General features: G+C 45.3%; 2 protein-coding genes and 1 long non-coding RNA gene across 3 annotated transcripts; all 3 read left to right on the top strand.

Annotated features, from left to right (window-relative positions):
* The first annotated feature begins 1,313 nt into the window (after positions 1-1,313).
* On the top strand, positions 1,314-13,478 carry LOC119129665 (mucin-22-like). Its single transcript, XM_037263029.1, has 8 exons — positions 1,314-4,013; positions 4,096-4,196; positions 4,474-5,270; positions 6,309-8,522; positions 9,292-11,233; positions 12,151-12,909; positions 13,224-13,316; positions 13,379-13,478. Exons 1-8 carry the CDS (start codon positions 1,377-1,379, stop codon positions 13,476-13,478), a joined length of 8,643 nt encoding a protein of 2,880 aa, XP_037118924.1. The 5' UTR covers positions 1,314-1,376.
* On the top strand, positions 5,480-6,063 carry LOC119129296. The gene is made up of 3 exons (XR_005099160.1): positions 5,480-5,576; positions 5,673-5,734; positions 5,818-6,063. It is a non-coding gene; the product is annotated as an uncharacterized LOC119129296 (long non-coding RNA).
* Positions 13,479-13,512: 34 nt separating the features above from the next.
* On the top strand, positions 13,513-20,361 carry LOC119129298 (mucin-22-like). The gene is made up of 4 exons (XM_037262457.1): positions 13,513-19,374; positions 19,469-19,533; positions 19,856-20,001; positions 20,075-20,361. The coding sequence occupies exons 1-4, from the start codon at positions 13,729-13,731 to the stop codon at positions 20,158-20,160; spliced, it is 5,943 nt and encodes a 1,980-aa protein (XP_037118352.1). The 5' UTR covers positions 13,513-13,728; the 3' UTR covers positions 20,161-20,361.
* The last annotated feature ends 734 nt before the right edge of the window (positions 20,362-21,095 follow it).

Below are 21,095 nucleotides of genomic sequence, written 5' to 3'. Positions count from 1 at the left end.
TTCATTAATATCTTTTAATTCCCAATAATTTGTATAAAAATGAAGAAAAAGTGTGTGTTGTGGGTCATCGTGACATGTCATTATTATATTACTCTCATTTCAATAATTATAGGCGTTATGCTATTGAATTAAAATGTTTCAATGAGGCAGAACTAAGACTCAATTGTAAGAACACACATAGCTGCTACCCAGCTGCATGTTTGTTGAATATTGTTTTTCCCATTGTACAGAAAAACAAACAAACAAGATGCTCATCCGACAGATGCTGGCAACGTTCCTACTAATAGGTAACTTGATCTGTTCAAACAGTGAGTCACATATGTTGTATAGTCCTGTACACACGAGAAAATTGTTGAAAAGTCTTTTTTTTTCACAACAAAGGTTTGATGCCAATCAGTGCACTGCCACCAACATCGAGCACAATGGCAACCCCTGATCCAACAACAACTTTGGGGACAAATAAAGTGACAACACCTCTGGAAATAACAACCACAAAACCAGACTTTACAACAGCAGTGACACCTGCGAACTCAAAAGCAGCTGCCACAACAAGAGACTCTACCACAACAGCAATCGTGACACCTGCAGAAAGGACAAGCGCTGTCCCAACAACGGCAGGGACAACAACAGTTGCTATAACATCAGTCACAACACCAGAGGAAACAACATATGTTTCCACAACATATTCTACCATAACTGCAGTTATGACAACTGAGGAGAGAACAACCTCTGCCACTACAATGGCACGAACAACAACAGTTGCAGGAACAACAGCAGACATAACACATGAAGAAACAACAACCCCTGCTCCAACAACAGTAGAAACAACAAAGGTTGTTACAACAATGGCAGATACAACAACAGTAGCCGCAACAACAGATTCCACTAGAACAGCAGTCACGACACTCGCGGAAACAACACCTGACACAACATCAGAAACAACAGAAATGACAAGAATGGCAAAAACAACAACAGTTTCCACAACATCGACAGGAACACCAGTTATAACAACAGACTCTACCACAACAGCAGTCACAACACCTGCAGAAACAACAACCGCTGCCACAACAGTTCCAACAACAACAGAAGTGATGAAACCTGCCAAGACAGTTGACACAACAACAGTTGCAACGACAGATTCTGCAATACCTGTCAGGACACCCGTAGGAACAACAACCATTGCCACAACAGCGGTGGACACAACAGCAGTTGCTACAACAGCAGACTCGACAACGGTAGTCATGACACCGGTGGAAACAACTGCTGCCACAACAACATCAAATACAACGGGTACAACACCTGAAGAAACAACAACAGCAGTGACGACATCCGCCAAGACAGCAATTGCCACAACAACAGACTCTACCACGTCAGTTATGATACCAGTGGTAACATCAACTACTGCTGTAACAACTATTGCCACAACAACGGAAGAAACCACAGTTGCCACAACAATAGACTTTACCACAACACCATTCACGACAGCTGCAGAACAAATGACCACCGCCACAACAACTGAAGAAACAACAGTTGCTAAACCAGCAGACTTTACTACAACAGCAGTCACGACACCCACTGAAACAACAACTACCACCCCAATAGTGGCAGAAACAACTACAGTCGCAATGACAACAGCAGTCACAACACCTGTGGAAATAATAACCACTGCCACAACAATGACAGACACAACAATTGCAACAACAACAGACTCTCCCACGGCAATGACGACAGCTGCGGAAACAACTACCACTAACACAATAGTGGCAGAAACAACAACAGTCGCAATGACAACAGCAGTGACGACTCCTACCGAAACAACAGTTGCAACAACAGAATCTACCACAACAGAAGTCACGACACCTGCAGAAATAATAACCGCTGCCAGAACAACGGAAGAAACAACAGTTGCCACAACAACAGACTCTCCCACAACGGCAATCACGACAGCTGCAGAACAGACAACCACCGCCACTAATGCAGAAACAACAACAGTTGCAATAACAGCAGTCACAACACCTGCAGATATAATAACCGCTAACACAGCAACAACAGACTCTCCCAGAACGGCAGTCACAACAGCTGCAGAACAATCAACCACCGCCACAACAACTGCAGAAACAACAACAGCAGTCACAGCACCGGCAGACACAACAACTGCTTCTACAACAGGGGCAGGAAAAACAACAGTTGCTATAACAACAGAAGTAATGACACCTGCCCAAACAACGGCAGACACATCAACAGTTATCAAAACAACAGCCATGACGACACCTACCGAAGCAACCTTTGCCGCCACAACAGACTCTCCCTTAATGGCAATCACAACACCTACAGAATCAACAACCCGTGCCACAACAATGACAGAAACAACAACAGTCGCAACAGCAGTGACGACTCCTGCTGAAACAACAACAGGTGCCACAACAGACTCTACCAAAACAGAAGTCATGTCATCTGCAGATATAATAACAACAATGGAAGAAACAACAGTTGCCACAAAAACAGACTTTACCACAACAGCATTCACAACAGCTGCAGAACAAATGACCACCACCACAACAACTGAAGAAACAACAGTTGCTACAAAAGCAGACATTACTACAACAGTCATCACGACACCCGCTGAAACGACAACCACCGCCCCAATAGTGGCAGAAACAACAACAGTCGCAATGACAACAACAGTCACGACACCTGTGGAAATAATCACCACTGCCACAACAATGGCAGACACAACAGTTGCCACAACAACAGACTCTCCCACGGCAATGATAACAGCTGCGGAAACAACAACCACGGACACAAAAGTGGCAGAAACAACAACAGTCGCAATGACAACAGCAGTGATGACACCTGCCGAAACAACAACAGTTGCCACAACAGACTCTACCACAACAGAAGTCACGACACCTGCAGAAATAATAACGGCTGCCACAACAATGGAAGAAACAACAGTAGCCACAACAACAGAGTCTCCCACAACGGCATTCACGACAGCTGCAGAACAGACAACCACCGCCACAACTGCAGAAACAACAACAGTTGCAACAACAGCAGCAGTCACAACAACTGCTTCCACAACAAGGACAGGAAAAACAACAGTTGCAACAACAACAGAAGTAATGACACCTGCCCCGACAACGGCAGCAATATCAGCAGTTGTCAAAACAACAGCAATGACGACACCTACTGAAACAACCTTTGCCACAACAACAGACTCTCCCACAATGGCAGTCACAACACCAATGGAATCAACAACCCCTGCCACAACAATGACAGAAACAACAACAGTCGCAACAGCAGTGGAATCTCCTGCCGAAACAACATCAGTTGCCACAACAGACTCTACTACAACAGAAGTCACGACATCCGCAGATATAATAACTACTGCCACAATGGAAGAAACAACAGCTGCCACAACAACAGACTTTACAACAGCTGCAGAACAAATGACCACCGCCACAACAACTGAAAAAACCACAGTTGCTACAACAGCAGACTTTACGACAACAGCAGTCACGACACCCGCTGAAGCAACAACCACCACCCCAATAGTGGCAGAAACAACAACAGTCTCAATGACAACAGCAGTCACAACACCTGTGGAAATAATCACCCCTGCCACAACAATGGCAGACACAACAATTGCCACAACAACAGACTCACCCACAATGGCAGCCACAACACCAACGGAATCAACAACCCCTGCCACAACAATGACAGAAACAACAACAGTCGCAACAGCAGTGACAACTCTTGCCGAAACCACAACAGTTGCCACAACAGACTCTGCCACAACAGAAGTCACAACACCTGCAGATTTCATAACTACTGCCACAATAGAAGAAACCACAGTTGCAACAACAACAGACTTTACCACAACAGACTTTACAACAGCTGCAGAACAAATGACCACCGCCACAACAACTGAAGAAACCACAGTTGCTACAACAGCAGACTTTACTACAACAGCAGTCCCGACACCCGCTGAAGCAACAACCACCACCCCAATAGTGGCAGAAACAACAACAGTCGCAATGACAACAGCAGTCACAACACCTATGGAAATAATAACCACTGCCACAACAACGGCAGACACAACAGATGCAACAACAACAGCAGTCACAACACCTGCAGAGGCAACAACTGCTTCCACAACAAGGGCAGGAAAAACAACAGCTGCAACAACAACAGAAGTAATGACACCTGCCCAAACAACGGCAGCAATAGACTCTCCCACAATGGCAGTCACAACACCAACGGAATCAACAACCCCTGCCATAACAATGACAAAAACAACAGTCACAATGATAGCAGCAGTGACAACTTCTGCTGAAACAACAACAGTTGCCACAACAGACTCGAGCACAACAGAAGTCACGACACCTGCAGAAATTATAACCGCTGCCACAACAATAGAAGAAAAAACAGTTGCCACAACAACAGACTCTCCCACAACGGCAATCATGACAGCTGCAGAACAGACAACCACTGCAACAACTGCAGAAACAACAGTTACAACAACAGCAGTCACAACCCCTGCAGAAATAGTAACCGCTGCCGCAACAACAGACTCTCCCACAATGGCAATCACGACAGCTGCAGAACAAACAACCACAACAACTGCAGAAACAACAGTTGCAACAACAGCAGTCACAACACCGGCAGACGCAACAACTGCTTCCACAACAAGGGCAGGAAAAACAACTGTTGCAACAACAGAAGTAATGACACCTGCCCAAACAATGGCAGCAACATCAACAGTTGTCATAACAACAGCAATGACAACACCTACAGAAACAACCTTTGCCACAACAACAGACTCTCCCACAATGGCAGTCACAACACCTTCGGAATCAACAACCCCTGCCACAACAATGACAAAAACAACAACAGTCGCAATAACAACAGCAGTGACGACTCCTGCCGAAACAACAGTTGCCACAACAGACTCTACCACAACAGAAGTCACGACACCTGCAGAAATAATAACCGCTGCCACAACAATGGAAGAAACAACAGTTGCCACAACAACAGACTCTCCCACAACGGCATTCACGACAGCTGCAGAACAAATAACAACCGCCACGACAACTGCAGAAACAATTTTTGGAACAACAGCAGTGACAACACTTACAGAAATAACAGCTGCTGCCACAAAAACGGCAGAAACAACAATGGTTGCAACAAAACCAGCAATAACGACTTCTGTAGAAACAACAACCACCGCCACAACAATTACAGAAACAACAGCTGCAATGACAAGAACAGTAGCTGCTGAAACAACAATAGTTGCCACAACAACAACAGACTCAGCCATGACGACATTCATGGCACCTGCAGAAACAACAACCGCTTCCATAACAATAGCAGAAACAACAACAGTTCCAACAACAGCAGAATATACAACAAATGCAGCAACAACTACAGTGATGACACGTGCGGGATCAACAGACAGTGTTGCCACAACAACCAAACGAGTTACTTTCAGATCTCTTGAAAGTGCATTTACGAGTGATTTGCAAGATTCAGCTTCTGCTGCTCACCAAAACAGAGCAGCCATGATCAGGGCAGAAGTAAGTAATGTCCAAATAATTATGTAACACAATGCAATGCATTTACAGTGACTAATTCCACTCAATCTCGCCTTAACCCTCCCTCCCAACCCCCAGCTTACACCGATATTTTCTGAGGCATTCCCTTCCTTCTTGATCCTGACAATCATCACGTTCAGGTACTTTGCAGCTGCTTTTAATATTTCTAACAGGTGAACGACGTATCTACAATTCACAAATGTTTGTGTGGTTTCTTCTGCAGGAGGGGCTCAGTTGTCAATATCATGGATGTTGAGTTCACAGCCACATCTGCGCCAGGCAACACCCAAATTGAGGACATCTTATCTGAGGCGGCGTTAGTGGTCACTGGCTTCGACATTGAACAAAGCTCCATCACTGTTGATTCAACACCCACAGATGCAATAACTACAGTGACAACCCCAAAAGACACAACAGCTGTAGAAACAACTGCAGATCAGACAACTCCAGTAACATTGGTTCCAGCAACAACAGTTGAGACAACTCCACAAACATTGACTCCCACAACAGCAGCGCTAACAAAACCTGCAGAAACAAGTGCAATGGAAAAAACTTCAGTGACAACCTCTGGTAAAGCAACAACTGCAGCCACAACTGCTGAATCTGAAACAGTCATCGAGACAACTATAGACACGTCAGCTCCCACAACAACAGCAGGTTTCACCACATCTGCAGCAAATAGTGAAACAATAACATCAATTGCCACAACAACAGACTCTCCCACGGCAATGATGACAGCTGCGGAAACAACAACCACTGACACAAAAGTGGCAGAAACAACAACAGTCGCAACGACAACAGCAGTGATGACACCTGCCAAAACAACAGCTGCAACAACAGACTCTACCACAACAGAAGTTATGACACCTGCAGAAATAATAACCGCTGCCAGAACAACGGAAGAAACAACAGTTGCCACAACAACAGACTTTCCCACAATGGCAATCACGACAGCTGGCACAACTGCAGAGAAAACAACCGTTGTGACAACAGCAGTCACAGCAGTTGCAACAACAACAGAAGTAATGACACCTGCCCAAACAACGGCAGCAACATCAACAGTTGTCAAAACAACTGCAATGATGACACCTGCTGAAACAACCTTTGCCACAACAGACTCTCCCACAATGGCCTTCACAACACCTACAAAATCAACAACCCCTGCCACAACAATGACAGAAACAACAACAGTCGCAACAGTAGTGACAACTCCTGCTGGCACAACAACAGTTGCCACAACAGACTCTACCACACCAGACGTCACAACACCCGCAGAACAAATGACCACCGCCACAACAATTGAAGAAACCACAGTTGCTACAACAGCAGACTTTACTACAACAGCAGTCACAACACCCGCTGAAACAACAACCACCGCCCCAATAGTGGCAGAAACAACAACAGTCGCAATGACAACAGCAGTCACAACACCTGTGGAAATAATCACCACTGCCACAACAATGGCAGACACAACAATTGCCACAACAACAGACTCTCCCACAATGGCAGTCACAACACCTACGGAATTAACAACCCCTGCCACAACAATGACAGAAACAACAACAGTCGCAACAGCAGAGACAACTCTTGCCGAAACAACAACAGTTGCCACAACAGACTCTGCTACAACAGAGGTCACATCACCTGCAGATATAATAACTACTGCCACAATAGAAAAAACCACAGTTGCCACAACAACAGACTTTACCACAACAGCATTCACGACAGCTGCAGAACAAATGACCACCGCAACTACAACTGAAGGAACAACAGTTGCTAAAACAGCAGACTTTACTACAACAGCAGTCACGACACCCGCTGAAACAACAACCACCGCCCCAATAGTGGCAGAAACAACAACAGTCGCAATGACAATAGCAGTCATAACACCTGTGGAAATAATAACCACTGCCACAACAATGGCAGACACAACCGTTGCCACAACAACAGACGCTCCCACGCCAATGACAACAGCTGGAGAAGTCAAACCTACAACCACTGCCACAATAGCGGCAGAAACAACAACAGTCGCAATGACAACAGCAGTGAGGACTCCTGCCGAAACAGTTGCAACAGACTCTTCCACAACAGATGTCACAACACCTGCAGAAATGATAACCGCTGCCACAACAATGGAAGAAACAACAGTTGCTACAACAACAGATTCTCCCGCAACGGCAATCACGACAGCTGCAGAACAGACAACCACCGCCACAACTGCAGAAACAACAGTTGCAACAACAGCAGTCACAACCCCTGCAGAAATAGTAACCACTGCCGCAACAACAGACTCTCCCACAATGGCAATCACGACAGCTGCAGAACAAACAACCACCGCCACAACAACTGCAGAAACAACAACAGTTGCAACAATAACCACTGCCACAACAATGGCAGACACATCAATTGCCACAACAGACTCTCCCACAATGGCAGTCACAACACCTACGGAATCAACAACCCCTGCCATAACAATGACAAAAACAACAGTCGCAATAACAACAGCAGTGACGACTCCTGCCGAAACAACAGTTGCCACAACAGACTCTACTACAACAGAAGTCACGACACCTGCAGAAATAATAACGGCTGCCACAACAATGAAAGAAACAACAGTTGCCACAACAACAGATTCTCCCACAACGGCATTCAGGACAGCTGCAGAACAAATAACCGCCACCACAACTGCCGAAACAACAATAGTTGCCACAACAACAACAGACTCAGCCATGACGACACTCATGGCACCTGCAGAAACAACAACCGCTTCCATAACAATAGCAGAAACAACAGCAGTTCCAACAACAGCAGAATATACAACAAATGCAGCAACAACTACAGTGAAGCCACGTGTGGAATCAACAGCAGTAGCCACAACAGACAGTGTTGCCACAACAACCAAACGAGTTACTTTCAGATCTCTTCAAAGTACATTTACGAGTGATTTGCAAGATTCAGCTTCTGCTGCTCACCAAAACAGAGCAGCCATGATCAGGGCAGAAGTAAGTAATATCCAAATATTTATGTAACACAATGCAATGCATTTACAGTGACTAATTCCACTCAATCTCGCCTTGCCCTCCCTCCCAACCCCCAGCTTACACCGATATTTTCTGAGGCATTTCCTTCCTTCTTGATCCTGACAATCATCACGTTCAGGTACTTTGCAGCTGCTTTTAATATTTCTAACAGGTGAACTATGTATTTACAATTTACAAATGTTTTTGTGGTTTCTTCTGCAGGAGGGGCTCAGTCGTCAATATCATGGATGTTGAGTTTACAGCCACATCTGCGCCAAGTAACACCCAAACGGAGGACATCTTATCTGAGGCGGCGTTAGTGGTCACTGGCTTCGACATTGAACAAAGCTCCATCACTGTTGATTCAACACCCCCAGATGCAATAACTACAGTGACAACCCCAACAGACACAACAGCTGTAGAAAATACTGCAGATCAGACAACTCCAGAAACAGTGGCTCCAGCAACAACAGTTGAGACAACTCCACAAACATTGACTCCCACAACAACAGCAGCGCTAACAACACCTGCAAAAACAAGTGCAACGGAAAAAACTTCAGTGACAACCTCTGGTAAAGCAACAACTGCAGCCACAAATCCTGAATCTGAAACAACCACCGAGACAACTATAGAAACGTCAGCTCCCACAACAACAGCAGGTTTCACCACATCTGCAGCAAATATACCTGCCAAAACAACAGCTGCAACAACAGACTCGACCACAACAGAAGTCATGACACCTGCAGAAATAATAACCGCTGCCAGAACAACGGAAGAAACAACAGTTGCCACAACAACAGACTTTCCCACAACGGCAATCACGACAGCTGGCACAACTGCAGAGAAAACAACCGTTGTGACAACAGCAGTCACAACACCTGCAGAAATAGTAACTGCTGCCACAACTGCAGAAACAACAACAGTTGCAACAACAACAGCAGTCACAACAGTTGCAACAACAACAGAAGTAGTGACACCTGCCCAAACAACGGCAGCAACATCAACAGTTGTCAAAACAACTGCAATGATGACACCTGCCGAAACAACCTTTGCCACAACAACAGACTCTCCCACAATGGCAGTCACAACACCTACAAAATCAACAACCCCTGCCACAACAATAACAGAAACAACAGTCGCAACAGTAGTGACAACTCCGACCGAAACAACAACAGTTGCCACAACAGACTCTACCACACCAGACGTCACGACACCCGCAGATATAATAACTACAGCCGCAATGGAAGAAACAACAGTTGCCACAACAACAGACTTTACAACAGCTGCAGAACAAATGACCACCGCCACAACAATTGAAGAAACCACAGTTGCTACAACAGCAGACTTTACTACAACAGTCGTCACGACACCCGCTGAAACAACAACCACCGCCCCAATAGTGGCAGAAACAACAACGGTCGCAATGACAACAGCAGTCACGACACCTGTGGAAATAATAACCACTGCCACAACAATGGCAGACACAACGGTTGCCACAACAAAAGACTCTCCCACGGCAATGACGACAGCTGCGGAAACAACAACCACGGACACAAAAGTGGCAGAAACAACAACAGTCGCAATGACAACAGCAGTGACGACACCTGCCGAAACAACAACAGTTGCCACACCAGACTCTACCACAACAGAAGTCACGACACCTGCAGAGATTATAACCGCTGCCACAACAATGGAAGAAACAACAGTTGCCACAACAACAGACTCTTTCACAACAGCAATCACGACAGCTGCAGAACAGACAACCACCGCCACAACTGCAGAAAAAACAACAGTTGTGACAACAGCAGTCACAACACCTGCAGAAATAGTAACCGCTGCCACAACGGCAATCATGACAGCTGCAGAACAAACTACCACTGCAGAAACAACAACAGTTGCAACAACAGCAGCAGTCACAACAACTGCTTCCACAACAGTTACAACAACAACAGAAGTAATGACACCTGCCCCAACAACGGCAGCAACATCAACAGTTTTCAAAACAACAGCAATGACGTCACCTAGCAAAACAACCTTTGCCACAACAACAGACTCTCCCACAATGGCCGTCACAACACCTACAAAATCAACAACCCCTGCCACAACAATGACAGAAACAACAACACTCGCAACAGCAGTGACAACTCCTGCCGAAACAACATCAGTTGCAGCAACAGACTCTACTACAACAGAAGTCACAACACCCGCAGATATAATAACTACTGCCACAATGGAAGAAACAACAATTGCCACAACAACAGACACTAAAACAGTTGCAGAACAAATGACCACCGCCACAACAACTGAAGAAACCACAGTTACTAAAACAGCAGACTTTACTACAACAGCAGTCGCGACACCCGCTGAAACAACAACCACCGCCCCAATAGTGGCAGAAACAACAACAGTCGCAATGACAACAGCAGTCACAACACCTGTGGAAATAATAACCACTGCCACAACAATGGCAGACACAACAACAGTCGCAATGAAAACAGCAGTGACGACTCCTGCCGAAACAGTTGCAACAGACTCTACCACAACAGACGTCACGACACCTGCAGAAATAATAACCGCTGCCACAACAATGGAAGAAACAACAGTTGCCACAACAACAGAGTCTCCCACAACGGCAATCACGACAGCTGCAGAACAAACAAACACCGTCACAAATGCAGAAACAACAACAGTTGCGACAACAGCAGTCACAACACCTGCAGAAATAGTAATGACACCTGCCCAAACAACGTCAGAAACATCAACAGTTGTCATAACGACAGCAATGACAACACCTACAGAAACAACCTTTGCCACAACAACAGACTCTCCCACAATGGCATTCACAACACCTACGGAATCAACAACACGTGCCACAACAATGACAGAAACAACAACAATCGCAACAGCAGTGACAACTCCCGCCGAAACAACGGTTGCCACAACTGACTCTACCACAACAGAAGTCACGACACCCGCAGATTTAATAACCGCTGCCACAATGGAAGAAACAACAGTTGCCACAACAACAGACTTTACCACAACAGCATTCACGACAGCTGCAGAACAACTGACCACCGCCACAACGACTGAAGAAATCACAGTTGCTACAACAGCAGACTTTACTACAACAGCAGTCACAACACCCGCTGAAACAACAACCACCGCCCCAATAGTGGCAGAAACAACAACAGTCGCAGTGACAACAGCAGTCACGACACCTGTGGAAATAATAACCACTGCCACAACAATGGCAGACACAACAATTGCAACAACAACAAACTCTCCCACAGCAATGACGACAGCTGCGGAAACAACAACCACTGCCACAAAAGTGGCAGAAACAACAGTCGCAATGACAACAGCAATGACAACACCTGTCGAAACAACAGTTGCCGCAACAGACTCTACCACAACAGCATTCACGACACCTGCAGAAATAATAACCGCTGCCACAACAATGAAAGAAACAACAGTTGCCACAACAACAGACTCTCCCACAACAGCAATTACGACAACTGCTGAACAAACAACCACAGCCACAACAACTGCAGAAACAACAGATGCAACAACAACAGGAGTCACAACACCTGCAGAGGCAACAACTGCTTCCACAACAAGGGCAGGAAAAACAACAGCTGCAACAACAACAGAAGTAATGACACCTGCCCAAACAACAGCACCAACAGACTCTCCCACAACGGCAGTCACAACACCTACGGAATCAACAACCCCTGCCATAACAATGACAAAAACAACAGTCGCAATGATAACAGCAGTGACGACTCCTGCCGAAACAACAGTTGCCACAACAGACTCTCCCACAACGGCATTCACGACAGCTGCAGAACAAATAACAACCGCCACGACAACTGCAGAAACAACTTTTGGAACAACAGCAGTGACAACACTTACAGAAATAACAGCTGCTGCCACAAAAACGGCAGAAACAACAATAGTTGCAACAAAACCAGCAATAACGACATCTGCAGAAACAACAACCACCACCACAACAATTGCAGAAACAACAACAGCTGCAATGACAAGAACAGTAGCTGCCGAAACAACAATACTTGCCACAACAACAACAGACTCAGCCATGACGACACTCCTGGCACCTGCAGAAACAACAACCGCTTCCATAACAATAGCAGAAACAACAACAGTTCCAACAACAGCAGAATATACAACAATTGCAGCAACAACTACAGTGATGACACGTGCGGGATCAACAGCAGTTGCCACAACAGACAGAGTTGCCACAACAACCAAACGAGTTACTTTCAGATCTCTTCAAAGTACATTTACGAGTGATTTGCAAGATTCAGCTTCTGCTGCTCACCAAAACAGAGCAGCCATGATCAGGGCAGAAGTAAGTAATATCCAAATAATTATGTAACACAATGCAATGCATTTACAGTGACTAATTCCACTCAATCTCGCCTTGCCCTCCCTCCCAACCCCCAGCTTACACCGATATTTTCTGAGGCATTCCCTTCCTTCTTGATCCTGACAATCATCACGTTCAGGTACTTTGCAGCTGCTTTTAATATTTCTAACAGGTGAACGATGTATCTACAATTCACAAATGTTTGTGTGGTTTCTTCTGCAGGAGGGGCTCAGTTGTCAATATCATGGATGTTGAGTTCACAGCCACATCTGCGCCAAACAACACCCAAATTGAGGACATCTTATCTGAGGCGGCGTTAGTGGTCACTGGCTTCGACATTGAACAAAGCTCCATCACTGTTGATTCAACACCCACAGATGCAATAACTACAGTGACAACCCCAAAAGACACAACAGCCGTAGAAACAACTGCAGATCAGACAACTCCAGTAACATTGGCTCCAGCAACAACAGTTGAGACAACTCCACAAACATTGACTCCCACAACAACAGCAGCGCTAACAACACCTGCAGAAACAAGTGCAACGGAAAAAACTTCAGTGACAACCTCTGGTAAAGCAACAACTGCAGCCACAACTGCTGAATCTGAAACAATCACCGAGACAACTATAGAAACGTCAGCTCCCACAACAACAGCAGGTTTCACCACATCTGCAGCAAATAGTGAAACAGTAACGTCAATTGCCACAACAGACTCTCCCACGGCAATGACGACAGCTGCAGAAACAACAACCACTGACACAAAAGTGGCAGAAACAACAACAGTCGCAACGACAACAGCAGTGATGACACCTGCCAAAACAACATCTGCAACAACAGACTCGACCACAACAGAAGTCATGACACCTGCAGAAATAATAACCGCTGCCAGAACAATGGAAGAAACAACAGTTGCCACAACAACAGACTCTCCCACGGCTATGACAACAGCTGCGGAAACAGCAGCCACAGACACAACTGCAGAGACAACAACCGTTGTGACAACAGCAGTCACAACACCTGCAGAAATAGTAACTGTTGCCACAACGGCAATCATGACAGCTGCAGAACAAACAACCACCGCCACAACAACTGCAGAAACAACAACAGTTGCAACAACAGCAGTCTCAACAACTGCTTCCACAACAGTTGCAACAACAACAGAAGTAATGACACCTGCCCAAACAACGGCAGCAACATCGACAGTTGTCAAAACAACAGGAATGATGACACCTACCGAAACAACAGTTGCCACAACAACAGACTTTACCACAACAGCATTCACAACAGCTGCAGAACAAATGACCACCGCCACAACAACTGAAGGAACAACAGTTGCTACAACAGCAGACTTTACGACAACAGCAGTCACGACACCCGCTGAAACAACCACCGCCCCAATAGTGGCAGAAACAACAACAGTCGCAATGACAACAGCAGTCACGACACCTGTGGAAATAATAACCACTGCCACAACAATGGCAGACACAACAACAGTCGCAACAGCAGTGACAACTCTTGCCGAAACAACAACAGTTGCCACAACAGACTCTACTACAACAGAAGTCACGACATCCGCAGGTATAATAACTACTGCCACGATGGAAGAAACAACAGTTGCCACAACAACAGACTTTACCACAACAGCATTCACAACAGCTGCAGAACAAATGACCACCGCCACAACAACTGAAGGAACAACAGTTGCTACAACAGCAGACTTTACGACATCAGCAGTCACGACACCCGCTGAAACAACCACCGCCCCAATAGTGGCAGAAACAACAACAGTCGCAATGACAACAGCAGTCACGACACCTGTGGAGATAATAACCACTGCCACAACAATGGCAGACACAACAATTGCCACAACAACAGACTCTCCCACGGCACTGACAACAGTTAAGGAAACAACTACCACTGCCACAATGGCGGCAGAAACAACAACAGTCGCAATGACAACCGCAGTGATGACTCCTGCCGAAACAACAACAGTTGCCACAACAGAAGTCACAACACCTGCAGAAATAATAACAGCTGCCACAACAATTGCCACAACAACAGACTCTTCCACGGCAATGACGACAGCTGCGGAAACAACAACCACGGACACAAAAGTGGCAGAAACAACAACAGTCGCAATGACAACAGCAGTGACGACACCTGCCGAAACAACAGTTGCCACAACAGACTCTACCACAACAGAAGTCACGACACCTGCAGAAATAATAACGGCTGCCACAACAATGGAAGAAACAACAGTAGCCACAACAACAGAGTCTCCCACAACGGCAATCACGACAGCTGCAGAACAGACAACCACCGCCACAACTGCAGAAACAACAACAGTTGCAACAACAGCAGTCACAACAGCTGCAGAAATAGTAACCGCTGCCACACCAACAGACTCTCCCACAACGCCAATCACGACAGCTGAAGAACAAACAACCACACCCACAACAACTGCAGAAACAACAACAGTTGCAACAACAGCAGCAGTCACAACAACTGCTTCCACAACAAGGACAGGAAAAACAACTGTTGCAACAACAGAAGTAATGACACCTCCCCCGACAACGGCAGCAACATCAACAGTTGTCAAAACAACAGCAATGACGACACCTACTGAAACAACATTTCCCACAACAACAGACTCTCCCACAATGGCAGTCACAACACCAACGGAATCACCAACCCCTGCCACAACAATGACAGAAACAACAACAGTCGCAACAGCAGTGAAAACTCCTGCCGAAACAACATCAGTTGCCACAACAGACTCTACTACAACAGAAGTCACGACATCCGCAGATATAATAACTACTGCCACAATGGAAGAAACAACAGTTGCAACAACAACAGACTTTACCACAACAGACTTTACAACAGCTGCAGAACAAATGACCACCGCCACAACAACTGAAGAAACCACAGTTGCTACAACAGCAGACTTTACTACAACAGCAGTCACGACACCCGCTGAAGCAACAACCACCACCCCAATAGTGGCAGAAACAACAACAGTCTCAATGACAACAGCAGTCACAACACCTGTGGAAATAATCACCACTGCCACAACAATGGCAGACACAACAATTGCCACAACAACAGACTCACCCACAATGGCAGTCACAACACCTACGGAATTAACAACCCCTGCCACAACAATGACAGAAACAACAACAGTCGCAACAGCAGAGACAACTCTTGCCGAAACAACAACAGTTGCCACAACAGACTCTGCCACAACAGAAGTCACATCACCTGCAGATATAATAACTACTGCCACAATAGAAGAAACCACAGTTGCCACAACAACAGACTTTACCACAACAGCATTCACGACAGCTGCAGAACAAATAACCACCGCCACAACAACTGAAGGAACAACAGTTGCTAAAACAGCAGACTTTACTACAACAGCAGTCACGACACCCGCGGAAACAACAACCACCGCCCCAATAGTGGCAGAAACAACAACAGTCGCAATGACAACAGCAGTCACAACACCTGTGGAAATAATAACCACTGCCACAACAATGGCAGACACAACAGTTGCCACAACAACAAACTCTCCCACGCCAATGACAACAGCTGGGGAACCTACAACCACTGCCACAATAGTGGCAGAAACAACAACAGTCGCAATGACAATAGCAGTGACATCTCCTGCCCAAACAACATTTGCCACAACAGACTCTACCACAACAGATATCACAACACCTACAGAAATAATAACTGCTGTCACAACAATTGAAGAAACAACAACAGATGCCACAACAACTGACTTTACCACTATGGCAATTGCAACAGCTCCAGAACAAACAATCACCGCCACAACAATGGCAGAAACAACAGTTGCCACAACAACAAACTCTCCCACGCCAATGACAACAGCTGGGGAACCTACAACCACTGCCACAATAGTGGCAGAAACAACAACAGTCGCAATGACAATAGCAGTGACATCTCCTGCCCAAACAACATTTGCCACAACAGACTCTACCACAACAGATATCACAACACCTACAGAAATAATAACTGCTGTCACAACAATTGAAGAAACAACAACAGATGCCACAACAACTGACTTTACCACTATGGCAATTGCAACAGCTCCAGAACAAACAATCACCGCCACAACAATGGCAGAAACAACAACAATTACAACAGCAATCACATCACCTGCAGAAATAATAACTGCTGCCACAACAATGGAAGAAACAACAGTTGCTAAAACAACAGACTCTCCCACAACAGCAATCACAACAGCTGCAGAACAAACAACCACCTCCACAACAACTGCAGAAACAACAACTGCTGAATCTGAGACAACCACGGAGACAACTGTAGAAACATCAGCTCCCACAACAACCGTAGCTTTGATGTCATCTGCAGCAACAAGTGAAACATTAACATCAGCTGGGACAGCAACAGGGGCCACAAATGCTGAAACAACAGCTCTAGCAACAACGGCAAAACCTGAAACAACCGTTGAGACAACTGTTGAAACATCAGCTCCAATATCTGCCGCAGGGTTGACATCCACAGCATCTCGTGAAACCGCAACATCAACTCCAGCAGCAACTGAGGCAACAATCGTTGACACAACAGCTCTAACCACAATCGCAGAAACTGGGACAACAGTTCAGACAACTACGGAAACAGCTACCACAACATCGGCAGTAGTAGCTACATCTGCAGCAACAATTGTTACAGCAAAAACTGCAGCGACAACCCCTGGTGAAACAACAACTGTAGCCACAACTGCTGAATCTGAAACAACCACTGAGACAACTGTAGAAACATCAGCTCCCACAACAACAGAAGCTTTGACGTCATCTGCAGCAACAAGGGAAACATTAACATCAGCTGGGGCAGCAACAGGGGCCACAAATGCTGAAACAACAGCTCTACCAACAACGGCAAAATCTGAAACAACCGTTGAGACAACTGTTGAAACATCAGCTCCAATATCTGTCGCAGGGTTGACATCCACAGCATCTCGTGAAACCGCAACATCAACTCCAACTGTTGAAACATCAACTCCGACATCATCAGCAGTAGTTGCAACCTCTGCAGCAACAAGTACAATGGCAACCACTGCTCAGGTAACATCTGCAGTGACAACCGCTACTGAAACAACAGTTCAAGCGACAGCCACAGAATCTGAAACAACAGTTCAGGCAATGCTGGCAACAACACCGTTGACATCTGCAATGAGTGGAACAGCCACGCCTGCAGCAACAGGGGCCGCAACTGCAGCAACAACTTCAGTAACCACAACTCCAGAATCTGAATCAACAGCTGGGACAACTGTAGATACGACTAAGGCGTCGAATGCAGCAACAGCATCTGATGAAACAACTGTGACCACAACAGAATTGACGTCAACTGCCGAAGCAACTGGAGCAGTATCACGCTCCACAATTACAGCAGTATCAGCAACATCCGAGACAGCGCCACCTGCTCAAACAACAACTGCTGTTGGAGCCATTACATCAGAATCAGCAACACCCGTTGAAACAACTGCGCAAGCATCACTGGCAACAACAACAGTGCCCGCATCATCGGATGAGACAACTGCGAGGTTTTCTCAAACTACAATTGACCAGTCAATTCTACAAACATCGACGACAGAAAAAACAGCAGAATCTGGATCAACAAGTAACACAGCAACACCGACTCTTTCAACGGAGGCTGCAACATCAACAGCACAACCATTAACTGCAACAACGGCAATGGCTGCAGTGACATCTACTGAAACAAGCACAACCGGGAAACTGATTTCAACAACAATAGCAGAAACATCGACAGCAGGGTTTGCATCTGTCACAACATCTACTGCAACGACAACACCTGGCCTGACAACAACAAAGACCGTCACTGCGGCAAAAACACCTTCTGAATCAACTACACAATCGGTCCAAACTACAGCAACACTGAGCAACTCAACAACAGGCTCACCGAAAGTAACAACAACACCAACTGCACCAGTGACAGGAACGCCAGCAGATGTGTCAACAGCAGCAACAGTAAATGCAGTGACAAATGCAACAACTCTCACCCAGACAAAATCCATCACAACAACCGCAACAACAGGAACTGCAGTGGCAAATGCTACGACAGACAAAGCCGTGACCAATTCTGTGACAAATGCCACGACAAGAAACGCCGCGACAAACGCAGCAACGGGAATTGTCGCAACCACCGTTCCAAGACCAACACAAGCGGCAACTACAACGACGGAAACGGCCGTTACTCTCCAAACCAGACGTGTTTCTTTCCGATCTCTCCAAAGCACATTTACGAACGACCTGCTGGATCATTCGTCTTTCCAGTTTGTGTTTCGATCGACCATGATAAAAAGTCAGGTAAGAAACAATGAAACAAAATGGAAGAAATAATGGTACTGCTGGATTGCAATTATAAACGTGAAAAAACATTTTTTTTCTTTTTTTTTTGCAGCTTCAACCTTTATTCCAGAGGGAATTTCCTAACACTTTCAGGATCCTGAACATCTTTGGATTCAGGTAACGTGCTTTTTTTTTTTTTTTTTTTTAATACAAGTTATCTTTATTTAGTTATTTATTGTCACTAATTTGTCCCTCTCAAACTTTAAGTCAAACTATTCAGGTCATTCATGACATTTGTACATTCCTCAGTTACTTTACACACAATTCCACATTTGTCTCATTTTCATCTCACTCATCCTTCCACTGACGGTGCTGTTGATAATTTCACAAATATTCAATTCAGTCAACTGTTCAGCTTTCGCGTTAACTTATGAAGAAAAACAGGCATTTTTTTCTTCTTTATATAAAATTGCATGTATGTCTTCCTTTTCACGGGCAGACCTGGCTCAGTCATCAACGACATGAACCTCCGGTTCACCAACCCGGTGCCAAACCACACGGCAATTGCCGCAGTCCTCATTGACGCTGCATCGGTCGTCAGCGGCTTTGACATCGAGCAAGGCTCCATCACCGTTGAGGGAATCGGTATGTTTATTTGCTTTTTACAAAACTCAAACAGAATTCAATTTAGAACTAAAATGTGATGTTCTTCTTCCAGTTACAAGCGGAGGAAGTCACATGATCAGCCCGGTCAGCGCATCCTGCCTGGCGCTTCTTTCGTGCATCCTTTTCACTCAGCAATAAGCCTCCTCACTTATTGAGTGACATCAGGAGAGTTATTCATTTGATTTCATTTATTTTTATATGCAAAAATTTCATCCTGACTGAATAATGTATTTTTTTTTCTGGGGTGAAGGGTTTGGGGGTCAGCACCTAACGCCGGTGTCACTTAATGGCAAGTGTGCCATTTTGGTTTAAAGCGGCTATTTTAGGCTTAGTTTGACTATTTCTGGCAGACGTTAACTGAGCACCACATACCAACTGTCTTCTTCAATATAATTGATTGAGGTCGCACCCTAACGGATAAACAGCGCCCCCTACTAGCAGTTATCAATGGAAACACGCGTCTCTCCGTCTCTTTCAAACTTCAACTTTAATTATTTAATTCTAACATAGGATTTCAAACCAGATATGCACTTTCAGAGGAATTGTGGTTTATAAATTTTCATTTTATTACATTATATTTAATGCATTACAACTGTGGTTATTATTTATCAATTCATTACAACGCAATGTCTAGTATGCAGTGAGACACAATTAAAAAAAAAAAAAAAAAAAAACGAGTTTCCTTGTTTGGGTGATTGTTGTTTGAAGGTTGTGACCGAGTATGTCTGGAATATGAAAAGTACGCCCAATGACAGCTGGTAATAACAAAATACAATATATCCACTGTTGTTCCGAATACCAGTGAATCCGGTTTGGCGGAATGATAATAGAAGGCTGGCTCCCTTTGTCAGAGACTTTAGGTGACGCTTTTGCGTTTGTTTTTTTTGCCTTAAACAAAAGCAAAACAAAAGCCACATTTCTTCAATAACACCAGCATTAGATGAACATACAATGCGAGGCACTCCTCCACAGACAAAGCGATGTGACGTCAACGGAAATCACGCAGTGTCAAGCCAGACAGAGAAAATATTTAATTCACTACTCAATGCAAACAAACAATTATGAAATACTAC

This window comes from Syngnathus acus, chromosome 10, assembly GCF_901709675.1.
Source record: "Syngnathus acus chromosome 10, fSynAcu1.2, whole genome shotgun sequence".
NCBI lineage: Eukaryota > Metazoa > Chordata > Actinopteri > Syngnathiformes > Syngnathidae > Syngnathus > Syngnathus acus.
This window is presented reverse-complemented; position numbering and strand designations above follow the sequence as displayed.